The sequence below is a fragment of the Homalodisca vitripennis genome, chromosome 1 (genome assembly GCF_021130785.1).
Source record: "Homalodisca vitripennis isolate AUS2020 chromosome 1, UT_GWSS_2.1, whole genome shotgun sequence".
NCBI lineage: Eukaryota > Metazoa > Arthropoda > Insecta > Hemiptera > Cicadellidae > Homalodisca > Homalodisca vitripennis.
This window is the reverse complement of record NC_060207.1, coordinates 13,295,355-13,320,059: the sequence shown is the minus strand read 5'-3', so window position 1 is coordinate 13,320,059 and position 24,705 is coordinate 13,295,355. Positions and strand designations below refer to the sequence as shown.

At 33.1% G+C, this 24,705-nt stretch overlaps 1 protein-coding gene and 1 long non-coding RNA gene across 5 annotated transcripts in view; both read right to left on the bottom strand.

Moving 5' to 3' along the window:
• LOC124357410 (pyruvate dehydrogenase phosphatase regulatory subunit, mitochondrial) overlaps positions 1 to 19,004 on the bottom strand; it is a 41,470-nt gene extending 22,466 nt beyond the window's left edge. Inside the window, exons 1-7 of one of the 4 annotated variants that reach the window (XM_046809210.1) lie at positions 18,384 to 19,004; positions 16,962 to 17,174; positions 14,804 to 14,967; positions 11,930 to 12,166; positions 10,259 to 10,369; positions 9,788 to 9,805; positions 2,251 to 2,420 (exon numbers count right to left, since the gene is read on the bottom strand). In XM_046809210.1, the coding sequence (XP_046665166.1) occupies positions 2,251 to 2,420; positions 9,788 to 9,805; positions 10,259 to 10,369; positions 11,930 to 12,166; positions 14,804 to 14,967; positions 16,962 to 17,174; positions 18,384 to 18,658 (1,188 nt within the window). In that variant the 5' untranslated portion in view covers positions 18,659 to 19,004. Of the gene's footprint in view, positions 1 to 2,250; positions 2,421 to 6,371; positions 6,441 to 9,787; positions 9,806 to 10,258; positions 10,370 to 11,929; positions 12,167 to 14,803; positions 14,968 to 16,961; positions 17,175 to 18,383 lie in introns of all 4 variants that reach the window. The other 3 variants (XM_046809190.1, XM_046809200.1, XM_046809218.1) reach the window with 3 other exon arrangements.
• Positions 19,005 to 20,250: 1,246 nt separating this feature from the next.
• On the bottom strand, positions 20,251 to 21,797 carry LOC124358177. The gene is made up of 2 exons (XR_006922042.1): positions 21,662 to 21,797; positions 20,251 to 20,429 (listed from the first exon to the last, which is right to left on the bottom strand). It is a non-coding gene; the product is annotated as an uncharacterized LOC124358177 (long non-coding RNA).
• Positions 21,798 to 24,705: the final 2,908 nt, after the last annotated feature.

Sequence of the window (24,705 nt, the reverse complement as noted above, 5' to 3'; positions counted from 1 at the left end):
ACTTTATTTATAAGTATACAAAAAAATGTTTGTATGTCTTTTTGTAAAGAATTAAATGGAGTATAAGATAGAATAACTAAAAGTGAAAAAATAAAATATTTCAATAACACTAAGTGGTGTCAAAATAAAAAACTAAATGTTTTTGCTCATAAAGTTTTTGTTAATGATTTTCTTTATTTGTATAAAAACGTTAAATAAGTGACCAATGTATAAGTGATAAAATAAGTGATATTTATAAGTGATAAAATAAGTGATAATATGTATAAAGAAAATATATTTATCTAAAAAAAAAAAACAAAAACATTATACCAATAAATAAATTTGTTATGAATTTTTAACCAGACCCTTGCAGAATCAGGCATTTTCGCTCGGCATTTTATGCAAAGCACATAGCAAAACGCTGCGGCACTCAAAGGGTAAATAACACTTATATTAAGTTAGCAACTTCACATTAGTTTAGGGTAACCGTATTGCAAGATTTCCAAAGAAGACATTTTGTTTGGTTATTACTAATGGATACCATTCACTTTAAGAATCAAAGAACATAGTTTTCAAAATAAATAACTAGATCCACAAAAAAGATATTATTTTGAATTAGTTTTGGTTATAAGTTACAGGTTTGGTAAACCAAACTACGTATTTTCTTTTAATACAAATATTTTGGCTTGGTTGCTGAAAGTAATTTTTATCATCACTGTTAGTTTTTCTTGGAAATCCATTTATGTACATACGTAAGATATGGTAAATGTTTATCTCGATTCATGCTTAAAATGCTATCACATCACAATCATAATCTGCAATTCATGACATAAAATTGCATGTTGTAGTTGTGCATAACATATTCTGTTATAGTTTCTGCCGTTATTATTTTGCGAATTATTTGTTTTTTTTTTTAAAGCATTACATTTCAATTGTCAACTTGGATTTTCAAAAGATCAAAAGACTAATATTAGGAACTTTCTTATGTAAACTTCTATGGATGATGTTCAACTACAGTAAAACTAGGCCTGTCCCTAGTTCTTTCAAAAACTTGCTTTATTTGTGTTTTAATGACAAGAACTGTGCTTTAAAACTGTTACCATAATATGTTTTAGTAAAACTGTAAGAACATCAAATACTATTAACCAAATATTTTAACGATTGTTTTATTTAGCAGCTACATATGGGCCATCATATGAACAAGGGGTATGGAGAAGAAAACATAATAGAGAAATCAGGGAGCTCTACAATAGTACGGATGTAATAGGAGAAATAAAGTGCAGAAGACTCCGTTGGGCAGGCCATGTTTTGAGAAGAGAAGAGGAATGCAAACTGAAGAGGGTAATGTACAGTAACCCAGAAGGAAGACAAAAGTGAGATGGTGGAACCAGGTGAAGGCTGATATGGAGAAGATGGGCGCTTCAGAGGAAGATGCAGAGGACCGTTCAAGATGGAGGAGCTTTGTTGGTGCGGCTAAATATCACCTCCAATATAAATGGCCCTGGGAGTAAGAGTAAGTACATAAAGTTGAAAACACTCAAAAGCAGACAGCCATTTCAGGAATGTGTGTGTGTGTGTGTGTGTGTGTGTGTGTGTGTGTGTGTGTGTGTGTGTGTGTGTGTGTGTGTGTGTGTGTGTGTGTGTGTGTGTGTGTGTGTGTGTGTGTGTGTGTGTGTGTGTGTGTGTGTGTGTGTGTGTGTGTGTGTGTGTGTGTGTGTGTGTGTGTGTGTGTGTGTGTGAGCTACTTTTATTTCTCTGAGGGAAAGAGATGATTGTCCCCGCACTTAGTCCTAAAAGGACCTTTGCATCTCCCTAACTTATATTTGTATCCTCAGAATCTGAGACTTTTACAGAAGCCGATCAGATTTGAGGGCTCCTGTTCTCTGATGTCCTTGGGGCTGAGGATATATGCCCCCAGGAACCTTTTCCAAATTTTAAATATGGCAGGACAGTTTAGCCAAAAAAGATGCTCCACTGATTCCTCCTCTTCCCCGCAGAATCTGCATTCATCTGTCTGACTAAGGCCCATCTTCATGAGGTGTTTTCTAAGGGGGCCATGTCCTGTCAGCATCCCTATTATCAGTCTTATATCCTCCTTACTCTGATCTAGGAGAGTTGCCCACCCTTTAGCATAAGGAGATATACAACACTTTTGATTGTCTTAATCCTCGTGGTTACTTTTAGAATAGCCCTTGTATGAAGACAATTGCTACCATAAAAAGTACTTGCGTATTATTCCAGAATAAGATACCATCTTTGTTGTTTACTGACCTCAGGGGCTTCTCCAATGATCCACTTGCAGTCAGGGGAGAATCCCTCGGGCCCGTTGGTGAGCTTGTGCAGTACAGCACTGCCCAGCCTCGGTACTCGGTGCAGTAACTGCTCCAGCAGCACGTGGAAGTGGTCCCAGTCCTCGGGCAACACACGCTCTACTGGTGAGTCTACAGACACAACACAACACAGCATTAGAACTAGATTAGAGAATACTAATGTTGTAACCTGACAATAACATTGGACTTTATTACAAATGAAATTTATCAAAACTAAACTTTTATTGAATTGATGGAAAGATCGATAAAAGATAAAACCTACTTATAATTACATATTATAAAAAGCTTCAAGTACAGCTTAAAGATTAAATAAGTTACACTATTTAAATTATTTTAGGCTTACAGAATCGTGCAACAGAGCATGCAATAAACCCAATAAATTCAGGATTTCAAACATTTTAGAACAAAAGCACAAGAAAAATGAAATAAAAATAAACAATTTGCTAGAAAACCACAAAATCAAAATAGACGTAGGTATTACACATTCTTAAGACAAAAATTAACAAACCAACTACTAGCACTTTGTACAAAAACATACACTGATCCTTTGGTAATAGTTGTATATATTTTTATTATTTCCCATTGAATTCTTTGAAGTTTATTTTTGACAATGGAAGGATTGTGAAGGAAACAGCCGATCTTGGATGGTTCCCGTTGAAGTTACCATCTAGATGTAATCTTAGTTTAAAAATCATGATAACTATTTATAATTTAAACATATAGTTTTACCTTGGTTTAACTATTGCATTTTTGACACAAAATCTTATTGAAATTATTTTCAATTAAAAAATGGTAAAATAATTTGTATTAACTAAATTTGTATGACTATAACTTAAATTTAGCTATAAACTTACTTCATGGGTCTGCAAATGTTGCATATATACTAATGGAACAACTTACAAGATTTTTCTTGATTAACAGTAAATTAAGATCCCATTGAAACAATGTTTAATTTGAAAAATATAAATAGGTAATATTAATTACAACTCTGAATCAAAACTGACAAATTATGCATTTGTAAATTGTAATCATTTCAGGTAGTATCTGAGTAAAAGTTAATATCTAGAGATTTCAAGATCTTTTACATATTTACTGATATAATACTTAGAGAAAAAAAAGCTCAATTTCTTTCCTCCCTAAAGTTATTTTATATAAGTTGTTCTACATAAATGATTTATAAACACAAGTACAAGTTACACTACAACAACTAACTAACTACTAACTTTGTTGTTGTTATTTATACAAGTTGTGTAGAAAGCTATTTTAATGTTATATGTTCTTTTCAAAAATGGCATAATTCCAAAACAATTATCTTGTGCTGAACACTACAGAACAGGAGAGTGCCGATGGCCGAGCAGTCTAAGATTCCGGAGTTTGGATCTGAGTTAGAAATAGCGCAGGTTCAAATCCTGTATGTGTCTGCACCACTTTTTATCAGTACAATCGACCTTGTACTGTATTGACTCTACCTCTTATTCTGTTTGATAAGATTCTCATACAGAACCGTGGCCCATGAGGTCAGGCAGAATAAGGATCGGAAAAAACTCAAAAGAGACTAAAACGATTATAATTCTAAAAGCAACTTTATTCTTGCCAACTCCACGTAGTGTTATATTTGGCAAGTCTTTAACCCATTCTGGATCACTGACAAAATGTCTCATCATGCCTAGTGATCTGCTTTTAATTTTGCCTCCTAATAGTTCCAATATCTTTTGGACGAGTGTCATTACTAGTCTACTAAATATTTTTTACAGTTGTGTTTTTTTTATTTTTTTCAAACACGTTTTTAAGTTGTGATATTTTCTATAGATCACAGTTGTATGTAGAAGATGAACTTACTCTACGCTACAAAGCACTTCTGATCTATAATTGTTATCCTCAGTCATTTTTTAAAATGCAACTAGTTTCACATTTTACAGTATCTGTTACATAATATTGTGTGCTGTTAATAATAATAACAAAACACACGGGGCAGTTAGTGCGCCGCTGCAATAACGTTCTGCTGCTGACATGCTCGCTTTCCTTTTTTAAATGAATTTTCCTTGATAAATGAATTAGGAAAAGTAAATCATTGTGTCTACGGAGTAAACAAATTAACTATGATCTATTATTAAAATGTTTACTACATTTTACTTGCAATAAATAAGCAATATCAAAAAGCAATAAGCAATCAAAAAATAAGTATTAAACTTTACTCTATATTTCTCATTTCCCCCTTACTTAGCCTCTTAGAAGTAATTTTTAATTTAATTTATTAGACAAGTTTTGAACTATGGTTAACTTCAGTAGCAAAACATGTTGTAACACTAATAACCCTTAAAGCACGGCATATGGATATGTCCGTACCATGGGAATTGTGGCAAACACGGCATACAGGAATATGCATACTGTCTTACTTTATTTCTATTATTTTTATAAAAGAAACTCACAAATATGATCCAATAATGTATTTAAAATTATTGGATGATTGTGAGTTTTATTTTATAAAAATAATAGAAAATAGTTTTCCAATAAGAAGAGGTCTTCCTTCAATGAAATATCTTACTTTATTGTGTACATTATAGTTGATGAAAATGCTGCGAATGTGTAGGAATGCATAAATGTATTGTGAATGTGTAGGAATGCATAAATGTATTGTGAATGTGTAGGAATGCATAAAATGTATTGATTTATGACTGTCGAGATGCAAATTGGATTATGTGAAAAATCAATTGAAAACTAGTGCTATTGTTTCATCTTGGGACGTGAGGCATGGCGTGCTAATATAAACGTACAGCACACCCATGCATATGTGTAAAACCGGTAGCTTTTACACAAAAATTGTATGTTTGATATTTCCTTCTTATAATTCAATTTTGACAAAAACAGAATGTTTTTAAATCTACAAATGCACGCTAAATGAACCGAGGTCAAATTTTCTTTAGCGCTTTAAGGGTTAACGTATTCTATGTTTTATAACTGTCCAGAGTGCTTTATTGAATCATTAAAAACTCTGAGCATACCCCCACTGCCAAAGGAACTATGGTGGTGTAAACATAACCATAGAGATATGTTATGTGTTTAATTTGTTATTTCCAATTAATTTATACATGTATTTGTGTAATAACTTGTTTTAATTATAAAGCTTAAAAAAGCAACCACATTTATTTGTGGTGTAAAGGGTTAAAAATACTTTATCATTCACTCACCACCACTTCCACCATGATGCAAAAATAATAAAACAACGTTAGACTTAAGAACTGTTTATGGTCATGTCATCATATTACAACATAATCTACTTCCATGCCTACAAAACAAGGTTAATGGACTTACAGAACAGGTGAAACTATTGTGATAACACACAATTTAGTAGCGACACAGCATAATGTAGTATATAAAGTTAAAATATGGATAAACTGCTGTAGCAAAATTAAATAAACAATTAAACTGATTGGATTCTAGTAATATGTTACTAATTTGAAACTATCAACAACATTGTATTAATTAAGAAATGTAATTATGGAACACTGCTGTAGATCACTAAAAACATAAAAATATGAAGCAACACATATAGTTATAGATTAAATATTTAAGTAAATCCCTTTGAAAGGAGGACCAAAGTAGTAATTGATGAGGAAAAGTGGTTAATAGAAAGACAACAAAGTCCAAATAGTTGTAGAACCCAAATAATAGCTAGCTCCGTTTTGATTCTAGAATTCTAAAATATTTTTGTGAAGCCTAATAATTTTATTTTGTGTTCAGGTTTTATTTTGTTGACTTTAATTAAATTAGCCCAATAGAAGTAATTAAGTAACAAGTGAATATGAATTTTAATAAGTTCTGCACACAACAGGACATATTGTTAAAAATGACATTACACTTAGAAAAGTAACATATTGTTAACGTTTTAAAGACAAGAACAATACAGGCTGATGCCACCATTTTACAACTCTGTACTAGCCACTAAAACACAAGTCTTGTTCCGACACACGTCTCTGTACTTTGATTCCAGAGTTGTCACAGAACATTTCTGGTTAGATCATTAGCGGCCAGTTAGACCACCGAAATAGTAAAATTCATTACCACCTTCCGCATAATCAACATCCCTCTTTTTCTTTGGTTTCAATCCAATATTCAGATCCATCATCTTTACTGTAAAACACAAAAACAACTTAGCACCTGCTATTTGAGTTACACTGACTTTTGTTCTCACGCACAAAAATACTAAAATAGACATACACATAAAGTTGAACATAAAATAATAACATTATAAGTGTGTACTAAATATGCTTTTTAACTTTTACAAAGGAAGAGTCACTGAAGCTTTACACATATGTGGACAGTTTCAGAAGTATTTATATAAATAACACTTGACAGGCTCTCGTAAACCAGAGAGTCAGGTGTAGAAAATGTATCTACAAAACTTTAAACCACCATGGAAAATGTTTTGTCCTATAGTGGATTCACTAAAATTAATTAATTGTCATTCTTTACACTTATAATGAAGATGAAAGTTGAAGAGTAAATGATAATTCATTGTATTAAGAAATATATGTTAAACAGTTTTAACTATCAGAATAATTTTATTATCAGTTATATGTAACTCTGAACAATACAATTAACACTTTGTACCCTGGGCCCTTAATACATGTTTCAGTGTGGCTCCCTGGGGTTTTATGATGCTTTTAAAAAATTTTGTGTTATTACAGTAATTATGTTATAAACTCATACTATATATCTTTTTAAAGATAGAGATGCATACTTTGTTTAAATGTATACAAATATAAAGTTTATTTTCAAAATAAAATTATTACATAATATTGAATGTTATGTAAAAAATACAAAAAAAGTTTTGCTACATAGCTTGTTAGTTCAGGTAAATTTGCCTTAGAGTGGTAATTTTTAAAGCACAATGTGGTCTGAATCAAATACATGATCTCGCAAATTTTCGTTTAGATCGTTCATAAAATCAATATTTGGTCCCAGGTGTGTATCAAAATCATCGTCACTTTCCGACTCGCAGTCAAACAAAAGATCGCGAATTGCATCACTTTTGATTTCATCACCCATATTATTTAAACTCGAAAATAATAAGTAAAGAATATAAAAGAAAATCAACGGAAAGTCGAGAAGAAAGAACAAAGCGAATGTAAATACAAAACAAAACACACGGATAACCTCACATTGATTGCATTTGCCTTTACTTCATTCAGTAAGAAACTAAAGTTCTGATTATTTATAAACAGTTAAATTCACATTTATAATACATTATAATAACATTTGCTTCAGTATTTGTCGGCAAGATTTGTAGAAAACTTAGTAAGACATCACTAAGAATCACAACAACATACTACGTGAAACACTACAAAGCAAACTGACAGTAACCGACGATCAGCCGCGGCGCCTACGATCAGCTGTCTAGACTCGCTTGTAGTACGACGATAAATATACGTATTTCATTACTAAAACGTGACCCAGGGATCTCAAAACCAACAAATACGAACTTAGACAACCAATGAACATAATCAAAATGTTTGAATCCAAAAATAAGATGACTGAGCTAAAATATAAATAACACAATTAAATAACACGACCCGAGCTATACTCGGGCGCCGGTAGCAGGCGCTGCCGACGCGGCCCGACCTATGCTCGGGCTCAGGGTACAAAGTGTTAAGCTATATGTAATAGTAAGTTGCAATTTTTACACCTCTTAATACTTAGAATAATAAAATTCAGCTTTAATAATTGAACTTGGATTTTTATGATCTATGCTTACATTAAAGACGAATCCTCAGAAGAATGTTTCCCTCAGTAAAATCATAACTTTTAATCAATGTATACATTGGTAATCACAGTCAAAATATATCCCTTAAATTTTATTGTTGTATATTATTACTTTATTACAAAGAATATACTGTGGGATACATAGAGTCTATATTATAGACATCTGGAACACATTATGACTTTTTAAAGTACGAGGATTGTTCATAAAATAAGTTACCGAGGCATCTGGGTAGCTACGTTCAGTGTTGAATTAGTGTTGAAAAATGGCCGCCACAACTAACTCTCCCGCCAACATTGAAGTAAATAGTGTTAAAGAAAATGCAACCAGTGGAAATTCATCGTGAATTGTATTCTGTGAATGGAGAAGACAATATGAACTATTCTGCAGTTAATACGGCTCCACGTGAACCTCGTAACACAGTGTAACCATGATCGTTAGTAAAAGGTCAGACTACTAAACGTAAACGTTCATTTATTAAAATGCAGGTACCAAAACTTGGATATTCACAAGTCATCTGAGTTATGGTAGCTGTATTAATATTCATTTCTAAACAATTTTACAAAATAAAAATTGTATTATTGGAGTGTTTGTTTTCAAATTAATTACGAATTCCAATAAGCAAAGAGCTTCTAGAATGTAACCATTTTACTGTTAACAAATATTTTATTTATATACTAACGAATGAGCTACTAACCACTGAGCTCATTACCTGCTGTTTTAGTACAAAAATAGCACACTTTCAAAAAGGTGATTAATTTGGTTAAGGAAATCTAACAACCGTGAAAAGGAGAATCTGTAGATTTTATTACACTTTTTGGATGACTGTTAGATGCTGGAGTTTGTTACCGCCGTATCATTGCTTCAGAATTTTTACGTACAGGTACATAATGTGTATTCTTTGGAACAGCAGTTATTGACATTTTACATCAATCAATATTATACAATAAATCAACAGCCTCAAACTCTGATATTATTTATTGAATTTACATTAGCTACAAATAGAATTTCATTTGCAGCTATCGTTATCAGTTTTCATTAAACTGTAAAGTACTAAACAAAATTTATAGAGATGTAAAGTAATTTTAAAAATTTATTTTGTAAAATGATTGTACAATTACAGCAATTATAAGCTAAAAGCAACATTATTTTTAACGAAGCAAACACTGATGTATTTATTTTGTTTGTAATCTCTTGTAAAATTTTATTCAAAACTTGTAAGTGGTTTTTAATACAGGATTGTACAACAAGGTACGTTTCAGCCAATAACTGTTATCAATATAAAGAGGCTTGCAATTGTTAATTCCCCTGTTGTGTTTAAAAATAAAAAACTTTTTAAGTTTTAATTATTTGATTATTTTGGTGGCTTTGATAAGATAATAACTAGTACAACCATCCAAGTTACATGTTAGTACATGGGATGCTGTATAAATTGCTTGTTTCAGCACAGAGAATTCTCAGGTGAACTTTGAATTAAATAATTAGGCAGTTGATTTCCAATGTTTATATTTTAGGATCAAAAGGGTTAAGATTGTTAATTCAAAAGCTGTATTGGCTGTTTATGGTGTGGGTGACAAGACTAACCATTCCACTGCAAATAACCAATCCTGACTTGTTGTAAACAGCCTGAACAGAGAGTTACAGACTCTGTCAGAGAGGTCATACAACAAACTCAACCCTCAGTACAGTCCAGCATACACAAACAGTTTTGTTTTACCATACAGACTCTGGTTGGCTGAAAAAATTAAAAATAGATTAGGTCTACACACAAAAATTTATAATTTTGTGTAATCACTATTAGATCTTTCTATTAGATAAATATTATGAACTGCAATAGTTTTTTTTTTTTCTATTAATTTGACTGATTGATACATTTGATATTTTTTACACAAAATTAACACTCATTATTTTTGTTGAAATATTTGCCATAAAAAATGTGCAGACTAATTAAATAGCATGACAGACCTGTAAAACAACTCCAATGAAAGAATAAGTAAACACCCAATGAAACAATCATACAGGGATAATTCACCTGCACAGATTATTTTATCCTACAAAAAGTATTGATCCCAATTCAGACTAATCCATACCACATTATATAACATTGAGATAAGGGTGTATCTCAGAAGTGACACATATTCGTAAAAGTTTACTTTTCCTAGAGGCAAATTTACAGCACTTTACTTACAAGGTATACTGCCATCCTCGTAGGCCGGCTTGGCCACCGGTTCAAAACCTCCGGCTAGCAAACTGCCGTCATGCTCTCGTACATACACCTGCCCGTCCAGATCTCGCACGACTAAAAACAGCATTTTATTTGTCTAAAGTTTGTTATTGACGATGGAAGGTTTGAAAGGATAACAGGATTTCAGATATTTGCCATCGTTATGGGTTATAAAAGGTATAACACAACGTTTCGAGGATTGGAATCTATCCTCTTTGTCAAGTGGGGGAGAAATTAATATATACAAAAATAAAGAATAGAAGGAAGTAATGTACTAGTTTGGAGAATGTTTATTCCCCGGTGGTGATGAGCAATTCTTTCTCTAAGTAAGGATCTAGAGGCATATGCAATTATTTTGCTGGCTTTCTTGCTGTAAAAAGGTGCTTTGAGAGAGAAACCCTTGTCAAGGTTTAAATGTAGGGATGAAAATCTAATGCCTAAGGGTTTCTCTCCCAAAGCGCATTTTACAGCAAGAAAGCCAGCAAAATAATATAATTGCATATGACTCTAGATCCTTACTTAAAGAAAGAATTGCTCATCACCATCGGAAAAAAATATCTTCCAAACTAGTATATTACTTTCTTCTATTCTTTATTTTTGTTTTTATTAATTTCTCCCCCACTTGACGAAGAGGATAGATTCCAATCCTCAAAACGTTGTGTTATACCTTTTATAACCTATAACGATGGCAAATGTCCGAATTCCTGTTAGCCTTTAAAATATATTACTTTAGCAATATTTTTAATGTGTTTCCACGCTAGCTTATTTTACAATAGTTAGGTCCTACTTATAAATAGGCAAACCCTGTCACAATTTATGGAGCAGTAAGATAATAAGATTTATTTAAGGTGTGATATCATCAAACTTTGTCCTCTCTATTATTTTATAATCATGCTATCAATGGGATGAACATAGTTTCATTTATATCAAATGCCTTGATTACAAACAATTGATTAAAACTAAAACTAAATTTGAAAGCTTGACCAACTATAATGATTAGCAAGAAAACCTCCCTATTCCCACATAATGGGTTTAAAACCATTAAGATTTTTTTAATCGCATCTATCATGATCAGATATTGAATTTAACATATGTGTAGAAGAGTGCAAAACATGTAAAATAATAAGGTTTTTTTATATGGACAAATTGAGATTGGATTTTTATGACTTTTAAGGATTTGGTTTCTCAACATAAAAGAAACAATAATATAAACACCCTAGTAATTTAGTTTTTATAATAGAATATAACAATCAGTATCTCTCTCAATTTCAATACTAAGAAGTATTAAGAAATGGAACAACATGATAACAATAATTGTAGACTATACTTTGATCATACCTTCCTAATTAATTGATTTTGCTAATGCCAGAAGAATAAGTTTTACTTTGCTAGGTGACAAAAATGAAAATCAAATATAATAAATGCATTTTAAGATAAATAACTTAAAATTACATTAAAGGAATACCTGCCTACAAAATATACAAAAGCGTTGAAAACTAAGCTTTTCTATCCAAACTATGGAGTTCTGGTTATACAGGTAGATATATGTGCCAGTGAGTCAACATCACTGAACTAAACATTCAGAATTTTGAATCACTCCATTGATTTAAAAATAAATACAATTGTTGCAACTACCTGGAGTCATAGGGTCCAACCCTGCGATGGGCTTGGTGTAGAGATAGTAGTGCTCCACCGGGTGTAACGGAACCTTGACAACCGGGTTACTCATCTGGCCGATGTGCCTTGCCCAGAACCCTCCGGAGTTGACAAACACATGACACTTGACAGTGCCGAGGTTGGTCTCCACTCCAGTCACTCGGTCGTCCTCTGACAGCACACGCTCCACCCCGCAGAACTCGATAACACGAACACCTGTAGATACAACAAAACCCAATTTTAAGGTAAATGAGTTTCTTCTTTGATATGAAAGCCAAACTCCCAAAACCTGCATTAGGTGTAGCCTTGGAAGTATGGCAGTTAGCGTGTTCAAACAAGCAGGTGCCGGGCATGGTAAATTAAGAAAACAATGTTCAATTAAACCTGTGTTAAAAAATTAAATGTTTTAACCCTTTGAAGACCAACTTCCGATATATTGGTAACAGTAACATATACTGCAAAACTACCGATATATCAAGTTTTGTAATAAATATTTGTCATTTATTCAATGACACATTTCGATCAAATTTTCACAAAAAAAGTATAAATAGATAACCAATAAAACAAAATATAATGGTTTTGTAATAGTATTCCGATTATTTATTCTATGTCTATACAGTCTGTACATGTATACAGATACATGTAATGTCGCCCATCTGCTTCTTCTATGGTCAGACTAAGTACCAGTCACTGCTTCTCAGGGAGTAAACAAACAGACAGTGGTACTTTGGTATTATCCGGAGGTCACTATTTTTGGACGAGACTTGTAAATATTATACATTATATAGTACATAAGTAGCTTGTTAAAACATTTGGGTAACTTTGGTATTATCCATAGACACTATTTTTTACACATTTTCTTACCTGGGACCTATAATACTACATTATTAAAAAGAACTTTATTTGACTTTTTTTTCCCCCTTGGGGCGGCCTACTGCCATGCACTTAAGCCTCAAGGGCTTTTTGCGCACCCCTGGAAACACATGAGGCCCACCAGTCTACAACTTCAGCAGTTCAACAAACCGTCGAAAACAACCTATCAAGTCCTCCTGGAAAAATTCACCACCCCTGTCCAAACTACCAAAGATGGCATACCGCTCTCTTGCTATTGCAGGGCAATCAAAGAGCAGGTGCTCAGCAGTCTCCTCCTGCTCATTACACCTTCCACAGAGCGGATCCTCCTGAAGGATGCCGACTCTGTGAAGATGCTTCCTCAGGTGACCATGCCCCTTAATGAGACCCAATGACCTTAGAAGACATTGATCTGTTTAATGAGAGAAGGTCCAAAGCCACCTTGGAGGACTTATTATTTGACTTACTGTGAAAATTAAACGTGATTATGACGATTAGTTCATGTTCTCTGCCTCCAAAAAGGAAGTGATGTCAGAGAGAAGTAGACCACTCTGTCCCTAACTACTTCTTGTTATTACGCGATAAAAGTAAGTTTGGATTGGTTATGATAAATATGTTACTAGTAGTACCAATATTAAAGATAACTTTTACAAGTGCTCATGTGATCTGAGCTAATTTGGGTACTATCTTAAGAGATATCTTACTGTTTTCGCCAGAAGTACTGATTGCCCCAAAGTCACCACCAAAATCCTGTACTGATGGCCAGGGGCATTTCCAATCGGTACTTTCCTGACCAAAAGGCCATGTCCCAGATCGTCCAACTTCTCCTATATCAGATCAAATTGGACGTTCTGGCATGTGATATGAGTTCGGGAAAATACCGATCAGAAATGCCCTTAGTCATCAGTGTGGGTTTGGTGGCCATTCATTTCTGGCAATAAAAGAAAAAACATCCCTCGAGATAGTACCTATATTCAAACTCAGATCACATGAGCAGTCATAAATGTCGACTTTAATTTTTATATTTATAATACATATGTATGTATAGCCCAATAAAGAATAGTAATTGGGGACTGAGTGGCCCCTTTCTTGCCGACATCGCTTCCTTTCGGGAGGTAGAAAACAAAAACTGATCGTCATAATGATAAGTAATTTTTACATTAAGTCAAGTAAAGTCTGTTCTGTCAATTAATGTAGTATTTTTTAGGTGTAAGAAAACCTGTTTAAAAATAGTGGGTGGCCTCCAGATAATAACAAAATTTAATGTTTATCAAGTCAAAAGTTTCCAAGTGATGAATTTTCAAAGTTACAGTTTGTTTGGAAAGCACCAAAAACTGGTACCTTTCTTCATTGTTCTCGACTTAAAAACTGGCAGTTATTGTTTCTAAATTAGGTTTGTTATATTTCTCACACATAAATAAACAGGCTACATTAGAAAGTAACTCTCGTTATTGTAGCTCTACTAGTTAGTTTATATTTTTTTTATCCAAGAGCATACTTTATTTTGTGGTAGCCTATAATTTTAAGTGTTCATTCAAACATTTTTTGCGTACTCTCATGTTCCAGATCGAAAATCTGTAATTCCATACGTAATTTCAAACCAGATAAGAGCCACTGTAACTATTTTGCCCTTAATCCTTTGAGTAACAAAATTATACTGCTGTATACTGCAAAAAATGCCACAGTGGCCACATTTCACCTCAAGAATTCTACTGTGACGATTTACCACCATTAGAGCTATCTGTTTGAAGTCTTTTTGTTTATAGATCTGTCTTTCGATGTTTCGATTTAACAACGTTTAAATGCCCAATAACATTCTGTAATGTTCCAAAAATAACAAATTAGAAAAAATTTAAAAAAAGAACAAACAAACTAACATAACTGTTCTATCAGCTGTAGAACAGATGACAGACTGGCAAAGTAATTTAGTAATCTCATAATAAGAAATTAGCAATGTTATAAATGATTGAAAACAAATATTACTATGTTACCATAGCTCACCTTTGTTTTTCGCTAGTTGTAGCAGGGAATTGCAAATATCATATGGATTACAAACACCTTCGCCTGGTACCCACAATCCTCCTTTAATGTCATCTACTTGTATGATGGAACACAAACTCTGTGCCTCGGCAGGAGTCACCAGGTGGCACTCTATTCCTAGAGCACTGTACAAAGAAGGCATTCAAATCACTATAGAATAGACCAAACCAAATGTTCTCATATAGTTAGAGGGATTTTTATTCATAAATAGTTAAAGTTGAATCTAACAACCAAGCGGTTTGAACTTACTTTCTTCCTATTTTCTATATATTTCAAATTGTTTATTCTATTTACATAATATCAAAATTGTATGTAAATAGAGTTTTCAATGCAGCTCTTAAGTATTTACGTGATTGAATCAAATTTCTAAATACTTACACTATTTCAGTTTTACTTAGGGTTTTATACATTGGGTTTCATGAACTTTTTTTAAATGCCATATCAAGAATTCCTGAAGTACATGATGGTCTTTAAAATATAACACCATCTTCACACCACTTCTAAATCTTTAATGCCTAAAGTTTAACAGTCGATGAGTTGGAGCTATGAAGTCAGAGTGACATTTTCTTAGTGAGCGCTTGTAAAGTAATATGAATGTCTATTTTTGGATCAGAAAGTTAAGATAGATGAGTTTAGTTAGCATTGAACTAGAAATTAACCAGTAGAGTTGTTTTTATATATCAAATTGCGCTGTGCAATACACAGAACAAGCACTGAGAATTACTGTCAAAAAGTATTGTTTTTTTTTTTCACGATAATGCCCAACTAGGTAATTCTAAGCAATATATGGGTCAACCTCGATTTTTCTCATATTACAATATAATGTTCCAATAGTCAATTAGAAAAGGAAATGACTAGAATTTCTTGCCGGAAAGCAGTTATAGGGAGCAGGCAACTCATATTACATTATAAATGTTCCAATAGTCAATTAGAAAAGGAAATGACTAGAATTTCTTGCTGGAAAGCAGTTATAGGAGCAGGCAACCGCGAGAATTACCTATTAGTGATCAGGGGCACTGACGTGATCTGGGCTTCAAATTTGGAACTACTCGAGTTAATTTTTTTCTAAAAGAGCAAGCAGAAGCGCTGCGCAGCGGGCAAGCATCGTGCGTGATCTTCGTCTATACTGAATTGATTCAGGCCAAAGGAATGACACAGATTACTTTACCAGATTTTTACGGAGATTTTTGTATTGGGCGGATTATATTGGTTTACTTTGCTCTCCAGCATGTAATTATGTGTTTAAAATTGTTTTTACATACATTACCTACATTATATTGTAATATGTAATAACAATTTATCAAAAATTTTTAATAAAAAAAAGGATCACGCACGATGCCTGCCCGCAGCGCAGCGCTTCGCGCTGCTTGCTCTTTTAGAAAAAAAATTAACTCGAGTAGTTCCAAATTTGAAGCCCAGATCACGTCAGTGCCCCTGATCACTAATAGGTAACTCTAAGCAATATATGACCGTCTGGCAGTTGCCTGCTCCCTATAACTGCTTTCCGGCAAGAAATTCTAGTCATTTCCTTCTCTAATTGACTATTGGAACAATATATTGTAATATGAGAAAAATCGAGGTTGACCCATATATTGCTTAGAATTACCCCCAACTACACACTGCTATAGTGACAAAAAACTTCCTACAGGAATTTGACTGGTACGTGTTTGACCATCCTGCGTACATCCCGAACATCACTCCAAACGACTCTCATCTCTTCTTACTCCTTAAATCTTTCCTTGGTGGTCTACACTTCAACAATGATGAGGTGAAGGAACATGTTACCAGTGGCTGAAAACACAGGTGGCAACCTTATATGAAGAAGGCATACAAAGCTTTGTGCCACGTTATGACATGTATCTATATAATTCCAAAAGTTATGTAAAAAGTAGTTGAATTGTAGATTTTTTTACAATAAATGTTTTTTTCTGTATCTGTACATGCTCTCTTATAAGTAACTAAGCTTGCTGTATGCTAAAACATCATGACACTTCACCCTATAGCTGGGTCTGAAATTTCAACCCGACGCGATGAAGTATTTATATAATAACAAATACAGTACATTAACAATTAAATGGGTGAGTGAAGCTAAGCCAGTCCTACTTGTTTACATACTTACATCGATTGAGCTTTCATTCTCCGGAAGTGAGTCATCCTGTCCCTTGTGCGTGCAACATTGAGCGTTCCACATTGTTTCCAACCCAGTTTATGGCCTTGAGCTGTCAGATCTTTGTAGAGCTGCACACTTTCCTTGCACAATCTAACTTGGGCTCTGCTGGGCTTGAACACTCCGACTAGGCCAGACGAGTGATATGTCATTCCTCCTCCCAATCTAGAATCACAATGAAGGACTATTATAATTCTACCGGTATCAGTGAAATAAATGACTGGATTTTACAATAATAATTTCATTGTTATTAAAGTATTTTACTCATCTTCCTGAACATCGTTCTATTATTCAAGTTCTAGTATACAGTTTTGGGGATTGAAATAAAACTATTGGTCCTTTTCCGTTAATTCACCACCAAAGGCATTAATTGTGGGAAATACATTACGTAATTAAAGAGAAAGGAGAAAAAACACGTCATAAGGAAGTCAAGATAGGCTATATTTATATTATTATTATGAAATTTTTAAGAAACACTTAGCTATAGTGAAAAACAAAACCACACTTGTACGTAAACGGATGTAAATTAAAGACACACCATATTTAAAAAGTTGTCTATGACTGTTATGTTAGGTTAGGCCGCATATACACGTTCCAATTTACAACCGTATTATGGTTCATGTGTAGTTCGTCTTCACAAAACTTTACAGAAGTATATAAGTACCCTTTATATCTATCTCTTTAGGTCTATCATATTTGCAAGTGTTAACGATATATTTTTGAAAATGTATTTATTTTATGAGAATACAGCAACAATATTAAGATAAAATATTCATAAATATTTTTTTTTTAATGTGTATTTGTCGTAAAAATTATTATTATTTATTAATTAATGTATTATTAATTTTGAGGTACAACATTTAGTTCCTTACATAGATATATTAATTTTCTAATTTTATACAAACCTACTCTATTTTATATTTTAAATGGTTCTTTATCTATATTTAGTAAAAATGTTGCGTTTATTGATAAAAAAATAACAGTGTAGGCTAATAAATACCCAAAGCTAGGAAAATCTGCCTTCCATTTCTTGTCTGAATGCTCAAGCCGAACAAATTGGCCCAAAGTGAATGTAAAGGCCAATTCTGATGACTGGTTAGATCGACCCGTGGCGGTGTTCAGAAAATACTGAAGCCAATTATATTGCCCTGTGGTCATAAACTTGTTTAAAATAAATAGTTTGTTTGGTACAGAAGACAAGTTATAAATTACAATAGTCAATCTGTATCAGTTGATTATATAGATGGGGTATAATGTATCATATTGATATATATCATATATCTATTGTAGATTATCATATAACATTTCCATTTATAAGAACACATTTAATTTAAAGGCTCACTAGATAGAACTTAGATGCAATAAACACATTACCTTCCTTGTTCCAAAACAATTGTGTCTTGACCCCATCCCAACTCAGCTAAATGATATGCTACTGAAGCTCCTAAGACACCTCCACCACATATAATAACTCTGGTAGACTCAGGTAATTTCTGTGCAGAATTATCAAAGCCAAAAGATCTTGATTCAGCATAATTGGACTGCTGGAAAGCTGACACAGTTTTCGCATTGTTTAACAAGTTGTTAATTGAAGTTATTGAAGGAATAGTTTTGTTGGTGTTTATAAAGTTTAAACTTGTTTTGAACATGACTGTACAGTTATTGTTTTAATCAGGCCTAGTTCTGAACTAAGCTTACTTATATTAACTAATCTTCATTAGATTTTAAATTAATTTAAAAGTGAATTCGAGGGGCAAATAATACAATAATAAAACTAAATTGGTAAACAAGGTCATTCTATTTTATAAGCCTACATAAAAAAACTAAGCCGGCAGGCTTTTGATTTTTTTTATAAAATGTAATAAAAACTTTGCTTGGGCAATATTATGACCGAATTTGATGTATATAAACTAAACAAATCACTGAATCACATTGTAGGGTAGGATTAATGTGTAAGAAAATAAAAACAAACAAATCACAACCCGAAAATCTGCACCACAAACTGTGGGGGGGGGGGGGGGTGGGGGGGGGGGGGGGTGGGGGGGGGGGGGGGTGGGGGGGGGGGGGGGTGGGGGGGGGGGGGGGTGGGGGGGGGGGGGGGTGAATTTAAGAATGTCTGAGTCAAATTTCGAAGGTCATGTGTTCTTACATATAAAACGGTTTCTCCGCTCATTATAATAGTTATGGCTTGTAATGCTGTGTGATTAGAAATTCAAGAATATGGCCCAAGATGTCAGAAACAAAGTATGATGAGAAGAGCCTATTTTTTATTTTAAGACCAGATATCGTGAAAAACTCAAAAAAAAGTATGCTGAACTGAGGGAACATGTACGAAGAAAAGACAATAAAGTTCCTAATGAAGAAAATCCCGAACTTTCTATGTCTGGGTAGCGAGAACGATTTGAGACCGAAGCTCACGCTCGAAGCGTGGTTTAGGATGTTTGGAACCCTCTCAGCAGAAGAAACTTTAGCAAAGTAAAGCAGTATGGAAAAAATTCGAATTGAATTAGCAATGATTCCTGATTTAGAATCTCGTTAAGAAGTGAGGACAATAGTGCCATTAGCAATTGAATATAGTTAGTAAAACATTAGTCAATTATGTCATATTTGCTATGGTTGTACCCTCAGTAGAGTTGTGTATAAGCTCCGTTCTATGAGCTCGTATATAAAGTTGTCTCATAGAAAACAATTACAAGTCCGAGACAGTACGGTTACGGAGGTTAATGTTGTTACTCACCAACGGTGCTAATCGCCTTGTAGCATTGCTCTTATTGGGTCCTTTCTGATAACCCCTTATTACAGACAAATTGAATGGGCCTGGACCTCCATTAACGGAAACCGGTAGCCTTGCTACTGCCCGCTACTACCCGCCCATCCGTCAATAAGCCACCCGTCCGTCCGCGTTCTTTGAAGCTTATGGTTACTAATAATATCGTTAAAATTCCCAATCAAAAAATTAATACATGTAACAGTTATTTTGTATCTGTACAAAAGTCCAAAAAATTATTAATTGTGTTATCACAAAGAAGTATTTTATATTGAGAATTTCTCTCCTGGCATAGCCTAATCATACATTTTACTATTTTTCAGCAGAGTCCAATCAAGATGTATAGTTTTCTTTTTAATGCTATTGGAATGCTATTTTAATGCTATCCTTGGATGTATTGCAACATGTACACATTCTTCCAGTGTCAATTCTTAATATTTGAAGAAATCACCTAGGTGACAAAAACAAACAAAAAATATTTCATTTGTATTTATTCAAATAAAACTTACATAAGATAATATAGATCATTATTTAACTAGAGCACAGCAAATTTGGGAACCACAATCCTCAGCTTGTTTGAGTTGTATGGCCTCCGGACAGGAATCTCTGCATATGCCGCCCAGCCCTTCACATTTTTTCCACGGACGTGGATACTGCAACATTGTAACATTAAGAGACACTTTCCAACCGTAAACATTGTAATTGCAAATAAAATTAAACGACATTGAAAAAAACACTTGCACTGTACAGTAAACTTATGCTACCCTTTCTATAATTGAGATTGTATATGTTACTAAATAACCGAGACTCTTTTTTGCATATATATACAATTTTTTAGAGAATAACCATCTAATCAATTATTCAATATGCCATGTAGCACCCTTCAAAAATACTTCCGTGTAAATAATATAAAACTGAAGATGGTTATCATTATTATTTTCTCCTTGAAACATAATCAAGATTTAAATAATTCGTGACACATATCACGAACGCTAATGAGATCAGAATGAAATCCAGGTATAAAACAATAAGCTATATATGTATAGCTGTGGTGGAGTGTGAAACAGGATTTGCTGTTTAAATCCTCATCTCTTTATCACAGCTCTTTCATTTAGTAGTTAAAATATGGACAGTTCGTTTTTAACCATTTAAAATTTTAACCTCTACTTTCCTGGAAGCTATTCAAGCAGGAAGAAGGCTGAAAGGTCCTACAAATTACTTATTAACCAAAATAATGTATTAAGAAAAGTTTGTTCCAAATTTGAATCAAATTTGCTAAATACGTGGACATTTCCTTAAAACGGTTTAATTTGAATACACATGGTTATTTTTTTGTGTAATATTTTTATATAATGTGCAAGCGTTCAACGAAATTTGTAAAAGCTTAAACTATTATATTTTATGAAATTGTATAAGTAGGGTCACAATTCCTTATATAATGGAAGCTTTACACAAACATCCAAGAAATATTACCATATTTTCCGAAAAAAAATCGAAATATTTCTAAAATAGTATATATTTACAATAATAAAATGAGGTTATACTGTACTCTTTTAATTGCCCTTTTTCCCTGTTAAACATAATTAAACTCAAACATAGTTTTCCACACGTTTATTTGAAACATATTTAGTATAACATCTACTATGTACAAATTAAAAGGCCAGAGTAAAATTGCAATGGCCATAAATATACACTATTTTACACATGTCTTGATCGAGGCAACAAGGCAAAAAAACATTTGGCGTCGGAAATATAATTCACTCAAACCAGAAGTTCTCATACACGCGCAAAGCCTACACAATTGCGGGTGAAGCCGCGGGTAACTGCTAGTACAATATAAATCGTACTAATTGTTGTGTAATGTAATTTAATTGTTATTTTTTACCTGTTTGCTCCACACATGCTGCAGGATCGCAGATACTCAGGGTGACTAACATGATAAGAAAGATTAACACCACTGCATGGTGGAGGTGCTGGTACTGACTGACTAGTGATTACGAGTATCCATAGTGATCCGGCAACTGTAAACCGTGTAACCTTGCTATCGCGAAACTTCACCCACTTACGATTACAGTGATTTTTAATTACTAGGAAAATACGTTTCAGGCAATGATAATCGCGATGTATTTCAAACTATATTAGTCGATACCAATGTAAGAAGAAACCCCGTTATAAAAAACAACAAGGAAATGAGGCAAACAAGGAAACAATTTTCTTTGTTTAAAGTTTGTTATTGACGATTGAAGGTTTGAAAGTATAATAGGATTTCAGAAATGTGCCTTCATTATATGTTATAAAATTTATAAAACTACGTTTCGAATATTCATGTCTACCCTCTTCGTCAGGTGCAAGAAATTAATGTATTAAAAAGTATTTAAAACAACAACTTATGGTGGGGTATTTTTAAAAATTTCTTAGTGACAGTCTATTGTCGGAATTCTCAGTCCTACGTATGTAAGTATATTTTCTTCATCGGCACAAGACAAGCTCAACAATGACACTGTAAATATCTTAGACCGGAAGTAGACGATTGTTGACATAAGCAGGTTTCCGAGACTTACATACTTTATATATTTTCTTGATTGGGCAATATGGTAAACTGAGATTTAAAACATGTTAAATACGTTAGACCGGAAATGAATATAAGGCCGGAAATGCGCTTTTTCACCGAAGTAGGACTCCTCAGTTCAACATTGTCTTACATACAAAGCAAACTCTACTATGGAACTGAAGAATTCTTAGATAGAAAAAAGATTACAAGAGCTGGACGTAAACACTTTGAAGCAGAAATAGGTTTACTAGGCCTATGTATATGTATTTGTTGATTGGGGCAAAAAGGCAAACCCAACTGTGGCCTGGGAAATATAATTCGTTTAATCTTGAATATTGCTGGCGTACACGTCCAAAATATAAAAACAAAAGTCAAATCACAAATATATATACACACATATATATATATAAATATATATATATATATATATATATATACTATATATATATATATATATATATAATTTTTCAATAAACATTGAATTACAAAAAGTACTTGCTCCGCCGGGACTCGAACCCACGTATTTAAAGCGGTACGTTAAACAGTATACCATCACTTCTGATCTTGACAACAGTTCTAAATTACAAAGAATTTTCTTAACAGCACTCATAGTAATTTTATATCCATACTGAACGTTCTACTTTAAAATTAGAGTGATATTTGGCAAAATATTTTCGAATCGTCCAATAAAAGAATCTAAATCCTAAATTATAAGCAAGGATTATCATAATTTCCCCCACCATTTTGCGGAATAAAAATAAGATAGAGGTAGTATTTTCAAAATAGGGAATTGGGGAGATAATTAGAGCCATTAATTGTGAATACTATCTGTTAGGAATTTGGAATTTCCATTATGGGTATAGTGTGGATTACATCAACATGGATGAGTTTGACTGGACTTTCCCAAATGAGCTGGGTATTTCAGAGCCATACAAAGAAGAAAGTATTGTTATCTGGTGATTAGAAGATATACTAATAGTAGTGTATAGTGTTAGGTAGTTTCATTCCCAACTAAAGCCGAAGTCATTATTTTGGCGATAAGTAACGATAAGTGGTTATGACCCTTACGAACAAAATCTATAATGTATACAAATTAAGACTTATTCTATATTTATTTGTATTTCATTTAAATAAATCACAAATTTTGAAAAATTAAATGTTTTATTTCTTCAAAATAGCTGCGAGGTATTGCATTAAATAAAGGCTTCGATTGATTTAAATTTTAATAATTAATACAGAACGAGCCCGTGCACGATCATTGCCTTATAAAGACAAGGAAGGAGTCCGTATAATTAATTATCAAATAATTCTGAAGCCAGGGTAATGGAGGCTCTTGCATTTGATTATGAACAGTTTATGACAATTGAGAAGATGTTGCGTCCATCGATTTCATAATATGTAGCCACTTAAATTGTTTTGCGTACTATCGAGCAGCAAATAAAAGAAGAAAAGATTATTTACACGTTTTGTTACAGAACGGTATAAACATTTTAGCAAACTCAAACAACAAAATATAACAAACATTTCAAATTCAATTCATCAACATGAAGTCATTATTTAAAAGATTCAGTTAGTGTACATATACATTAATTTATTAACATTACCTAAATCACTCAACAGAAATAAACTGTATAATTGCACAACATATTTTTCTGCCTCTTTATAAACCAAATCAAATCAGCGTTTCAAATGTCAAAATGCCAGCTGACCTTGTAAATTGCCAAGTATCTGGTTTTCAAAAGTGAAAGTCTCAGCTATTTCTGGTTCGGCAATATCTGGTTCTGTAACAGTACAAATCAGAACACAGTGTTTTTGTATTGCCTCTTTTACATCGACAATCGATTGTGAAAAATATCGAGTATAAGTATCTACATTATTCAACAAAAACTTACTTAATTTTAATTTTGGATTGTGATTTTTTGCATAAAAAACAACTTATTGATATTAGTAATATGAAAGGATGAATTAGGATTCATTAGTTTACAGTCACAGAAAAAACGGAATAAAACAGTATTCCATTCCAAATATCCATTGTTTGCGAGTTACAACTACAAAACCAACCACAATCACAGTGTTTGATTGTCAATCCGATTGGTTCTCTCAGTGGTCTATGGCCAAATCAAAGGTAGAATTTGGCAAAAATCTAAGTATAGGTGTTGTGGTGCAGATTTTCGGGTTGTGATTTGTTTGTTTTTATTTTCTTAACACACATTAATCCTACCCTAAAATGTGATTCAGTGATTTTTGTTTAGTTATATTACATCAAATTCGGTCATAATATTGCCCCAAGGCAAAGTTTTTATTACATTTTATAAAAAAATCAAAAGCCTGCCGGCTTAGTTTTTTATGTAGGCTTAATAAATTAGAATGACCTTGTT